This window comes from Colobus angolensis, unplaced genomic scaffold (genome assembly GCF_000951035.1).
Source record: "Colobus angolensis palliatus isolate OR3802 unplaced genomic scaffold, Cang.pa_1.0 Scaffold319, whole genome shotgun sequence".
Classification (NCBI taxonomy): domain Eukaryota; kingdom Metazoa; phylum Chordata; class Mammalia; order Primates; family Cercopithecidae; genus Colobus; species Colobus angolensis.
In genome coordinates, this window is record NW_012116477.1 from 453,323 (window position 1) to 458,920 (window position 5,598).

At 50.1% G+C, this 5,598-nt stretch overlaps 1 protein-coding gene across 4 annotated transcripts in view; it reads left to right on the plus strand.

The window, feature by feature from the left end:
* The first annotated feature begins 1,114 nt into the window (after positions 1 to 1,114).
* Positions 1,115 to 5,598, plus strand: part of ZFP64 (ZFP64 zinc finger protein) — a 107,861-nt gene continuing 103,377 nt past the window's right edge. For 3 of the 4 annotated variants that reach the window (XM_011951350.1, XM_011951348.1, XM_011951351.1), the window contains exons 1-2: positions 1,115 to 1,639; positions 5,019 to 5,258. In XM_011951350.1, coding sequence (XP_011806740.1) covers positions 1,594 to 1,639; positions 5,019 to 5,258 — 286 coding nt within the window. In that variant the 5' untranslated portion in view covers positions 1,115 to 1,593. The remainder of the gene's footprint in view (positions 1,640 to 5,018; positions 5,259 to 5,598) is intronic. The other variant, XM_011951349.1, reaches the window with a different exon arrangement.

Here is a 5,598-nt window from a genome sequence, read left to right on the forward strand (position 1 = left end):
AAGCCATATTTACTGAGAGCCTACTATGTGTCAGGCACCAGCCAAGTCACTGGACTACATCAGTGAAGCAAAGAGATTTTTTTAATCCCTATTTTTACGGGGACTTACTGAAAATAAGGGGGAGGAGAACACAGATAATATACAACTAAATTCTATCTGTATGTGCAGATAGATATACATATTCATAGAGATACATAATATGTTCCATGTAATACCTTTTAAGGACAAAGCAGGCCAGGCATGGTGGCTCACACCTGTAATCCCAGCACTGTGGGAGGCTGATGCAGGAGGATGGCTTGAGACCAGGAGTTCGAGACCAGCCTGGGCAACATCTCTACAAAAATAGAAATTAAAAAGTGAGCCAAGGTGGTGGCCCACGCCTGTTGGGAGGATTGCTTGAGCCCAGGAGTTGGAGGCTGCAATGAGCTAGGATCTGACCACAGCACTCCAGCCTGAGAGACAGAGCAAGACCCCCTGTCTAAAAAAAAAGAAGAGAAGAGAAGAGAAAAACAGGAAGGAGACAGAGAGTGGTTGGGTGGGGAGGAGGGAGCTGCAAAATTTGAATGATAAGATTAGGCCAAGCCTGGTCTCCCTGAGTGTGAATTTGAATGCTGACCTTCAGAGGCAGAGCACACTCTTGAGGCTGGAGAGGTCTGAGGCTTGGGAGGATAGGCAGAGACAATAGGGCTAATTCAGGAGCCCGGGGGAGGGAGTAGTAGTAAGACATGAGGGACAGAGCAGAGAGGGCAGTGTCCTCAGAGTGTGGACGCTGACCAACACTAGGGACATCACCTGGGAACTTAGAAATGCTCGTTCTCAGGCCTCGCCCCAGACCTACTGAAGCAGAAACGCTCGGGTGGGCCCAGCAGTCTGTGTTCTAACAAGCTTTTCAGGCGACTGTGATGCACGATAAAGTTGGCAGCTCCTGGAGCAGAGGTCCCTTCGCGCTATGACCCCAGCTCATCGCGGTCCTCTCAGTCTCCCTAGCGGGGCAGGGGACCCGCCCAGCGCTTTGCTGATTTGCCCAGCACTGACGCCCAACCTGGGTTTCTCCGGAGCCCGCCGCGCCCCGCGCACCCACCCCGCAACGGCAGCCGCACGCAGGTCTCCCCGCAAACCACCCAGGCGTCCCCGGAGCAGCGCTGCTCCACTGCAGCGCTGGGGCCCGAAGCCTGGGGCTGCAGGTGCAAAAGGCGCCCCGAGCCGGGGAGGCCAATCGCGTCCGCGGAGAACGCAGAGTGCGGGCAGGGGCCCATCCCTCGCCACCCGCGGTCTCCCAGCACGCCCGGACGCGCTTGGCCATCCAGCTCCCCGGGGACGTTGGGGGTCTCCGCGGGCCTGGGCCTCGGGATTCGCCCGCCGCTTCCCCGGGGAGCCGCTGCTGCAAAGCCAGGTTGGGGCTCCGGGCCCGGCCAGCGCCCTCTAGGCAGCGGAAGTGCAGCTTGCTTTACATCCGTCCTCCCCGCCTCGCAGAGTTGGGAGAAGGCAGGGTGGGGGGGTGTGGAAAAATAAAAGGAAAAGTCCTTGCACCATGTAGATCAGCGTCCCCTACTTTGGCATCCCGGCCGGCCGGGGATCTCTTAGTCTGCGGCCATGAACGCGAGCAGCGAGGGCGAGAGCTTCGCGGGCTCGGTGCAAAGTAAGTGCTTTTCCGGGCACAGTGCGCGCTCCGGGGCCCAGTGCGCGCTCCGGGGCCCGGGCCCAAGCACGTTTGCGACGCAGCCAGCAGGCCCGGGGCCCCGAAATCGGGGTGACGGCTCGGAGCCGCGTCTCGGGGACCGCGGCGGGCGCGCGGTGCAGGGGGCGCCGGAATGGGCTTGGGGTGGGGGCGCACCCGACCTGGCGCAAGAAGGGGGGCGCCCTCCAGCCTTTCGAGACCCCTTGGAAGGGAACGGTGGGGGAGGGCACGCTGTTCAGACAATCGCCACCCCCTAAGGGCATTCCCGCCCCACCAGGCGGAGTTTGGGGCGGGCAGGAGAGAGGAAGGAATCTGGGGTAAATGGGGCAACACTGATGGTAAAACTTCTGCCTCAGTGGCTCAAAATTAGAGCCTGGAGATTGGGGGAGTCTCCAGGTCTCACGAGGTCCTGCCGGCTCATTGCAAAGCCTTTTCCACATTAAGGGTGGAGATCTGAATGGGAAACGGGGTTGTGATCGCTTTCTTTGGGTTTGGGGTTCAGTTTTTATTTAACTGATGAGGACATCAGCGTTTTTCAAGTCCCTGGTTTCTCCCGGTGCATTGTTTCCCAAAGTGTGGTCCAGAGACTGAGTGCGACCAGCCACCTGGGAGCGAGAGCGTGTATTTTGAAACTGCTTTCTGGGCCCCACCCATTCAATCTCGGGGGTGGGGCTGGGGATCCGCTGTCCTTCGTAGCTGCCTGAGCAACTCTGAAGCACGTGAAGTTTGAGAACCTGTCTACCAGGGGTTTGCAGAAAACCTGGCACATATTAAGCTCCCAGCTTGTTAGCTGCTACTGTTAACAGTTTGGAAGACACCGGGTCCCAAACTTGGCGGGGTATTCCTTGCATGACTGTGAAAAGCACAGATTTTCCTAAACACCATCCTCTCCACCCCACCCTGTTATGACTCAGTATCTCCTAGGTGGGGCTCAGATATGTCCATGATTAAATAGTGTACCTCAGTAATAACCCCAGCAGGTAACATGCTTGGGGGACTGGCGGGAAGTGGGGACTGTGCTGGTACGAGCACCATCCCATTTAATTCTCATAACAAGCCCGTGTTTTTTCTTGGAGAAATTAAAAACAAACAAGCAAACGAAAACCATGAACTAGAAACCTCTCTTCTCCCATTTTTCAGATGAGAAAACCCAAGCTTAAAGTCACTGTTGTTAAATGACAATGTCAAGATTCTAACGAAGGTCTATGTCATTACTTTTGCACTTTCCACATACCAGTGACATTATTTGTTATTAAAATTATTTCGTTCTGGATGTCAGTCCTGTTCCATCATAAAGGAATCATCAGCAATGCAAGCTACTTCATGTCTCACTTCCTTGTTTCCTTGTTAGTTCCATGGATATCTTAGTAGCTGCCAAAAAGAAAAGGTTTGGTTCCTTCCAGCCATTGATTGCAAAGTGCTTAAGTGTATCTCTGCAAGATGGCTTATCACAGTGCTCAGCCCATTCTCCTTAGCAAGTGAACCAAATTGTATTTCTGAACAGAGATTTCTTGTCTTAGTTAGACCTGGGGAAAATTGGACATAATGTAAATATCTTAGAAATTTTCAGAAATTTTTTTTTAATGCATAATTTTAACCATATATGCACAAAGGTAGTCTTGTATCATTTAACTTGGGAAAAATTGGAAATTATGTAAATACCTTATTGTTGCTGAGAAGATTATGATGCATGGACACCATGGAATAATGTATTGCCATTAAATAATGATATATATGAAGAGATTTTAATGATATAGCACAATGTTTATGCAATAGTTAGGAAAAAGGGGCCGGGTGGAGTGGCTCACGCCTGTAATCCTAGCACTTTGGGAGGCCAAGGCAGGCGGATCACATGAGGTTGGGAGTTCGAGACCAGCCTGACCAACATGAAGAAACCCTGTCTCTACTAAAAATACAAAATTAGCCAGGTGTGGTGGCGCATGCCTGCAATCCCAGATGCTCTGGAGGCTGAGGCAGGAGAATCGCTTGAACCCAGGAGGCGGAGGTTGCAGTGAGCCAAGATCGTACCCTTGCACTCCAGCCTGGGCAACAGAGAAAGACTCTGTCTCAAAAAAACAAAGCAAAACAAAACAAAACAAATAATGTCCCTGCCAGTTAGGAATGAATTTTGGCTACAAGTAACAGAAACCCAAATTATACTGGTCTAATGAAATCTGGAATTGATTGATTGCAGCATTGAATCAGGGGAATCAGTGAAATAAAGGGCAGAGCCCATACGGGTCTCGGCATTTTCCTCATAGTTACAAGATGGCTACAGAAGCCCCAGCATCACATTTGCATCCAAAGCCAGAAGAAAAGGGGCGCAGTGCTAGCCACATTTCCTCCCTTTTTATCACGAACACAAAACTCTTCCCAGAAACTCCTCCAGCTCTGTGCTGGAGAAGTTCACAAATATGTAGAGGACCAAGATTATTTAGACTAGTGGTTCTCAGAATATGTGTGTTGGGTGAGTATGTTTGGAAATGTGCGGGAGGATCAGTTTTCATAATTACCTTTTATTTAGGATAGGAGGTGACTGCTAATTCTGCCAAGTGCAGGACATCCCCGCATATCAAATAACTTTCTTGCAAACAACGCGACTAGTGTCCCATGGGTAACAATGCAGCATGAACCATCACGTGGTTGGTTGCTATGCATTATATCTAATTTTCCCCAAGTTAAATAATACAAGAATACTTTTGTGCATGTATGGTTGGATAAAATTATGCATCATAATTTTCTGAAAAAAAATTTTTTTTTTTTAAATGGAGTTTCACTCTTGTCCCCCAGACTGGTGTGCAATGGTGTGATCTCAGCTTGCTGCAACCTCCGCCTTCTGGATTCAAGTGATTCTCCTGCCACAGCCTCCCAAGTAGCTGGGATTATAGGCACACACCACCATGCCCAGCTAATTTTTGTATTTTTAGTAGAGACGGGATTTCACCATGTTGGCCAGGCTGGTCTTGAACTCCTGACCTCAGGTGATCCTCCTGCCTCAGCCTCCCAAAGTGCCAGGATTACAGGCGTGAGCCACTGCACCCGGCCAATTTTCTGAAGATTTCTAAGATATTTACATTATGTCCAGTTTTCCCCAGGTTTAACTAAGGCAAGAAATCTCTGTGTGGAAATATGATACCTTGCTGCTAGGACACAATTAAGAGAAGTGGAAGGTGGAGTGGATACTGGGCCACAATTGCAAGAAGTGGAAGGTGGAGTGGACACTGGGCCGCCACTCAGCCATGTCTGCCACCATGCCTTTTCTTCCTACCATGAATCTGGTTTGCATTAGAATTCCAAGCTGTTTGGAATTAATCTGTTACTTTCCCTTTGTCCCATGGAGTTCCAGGTGGCACAACGGTGCTGGTGGAGCTGACTCCCGACATCCATATTTGCGGCATCTGCAAGCAGCAGTTTAACAACCTGGATGCCTTTGTAGCTCACAAGCAAAGTGGCTGCCAGCTGACGGGCACATCCGCAGCAGCCCCCAGCACGGTCCAGTTTGTATCGGAGGAAACAGTGCCTGCCACCCAGACTCAGACCACCACCAGAACCATCACATCGGAGACCCAGACAATCACAGGTACAGCTGCAGCATGGGGGAGTCGGCCAGAGTTGGCCTGGCTATGTCTCAAACACCTCCATGGAACTTGTTAAAAATATAGATTCCCAGAGCCCACCCCCTAGGGTTGCTGATTCATTATTTTTAACAAGCTCCACCGGGAAGCCAGCTGCCCAGCCAGGTTTGGGAGCTGCTAGGTTAAAACATTAAATGTTAGCAGTTTTAAATGTTGTCACATGTTATAAAAAGACAGACAAAAAAAAAAGATTTCTGAAACAAAAATCTGTATACTAAGGGAAAAGAAAGACTAGCAGAAAATACATTGCAATAAAAAAAAGTGGTTGTTTTGGGTGGTAGAAGT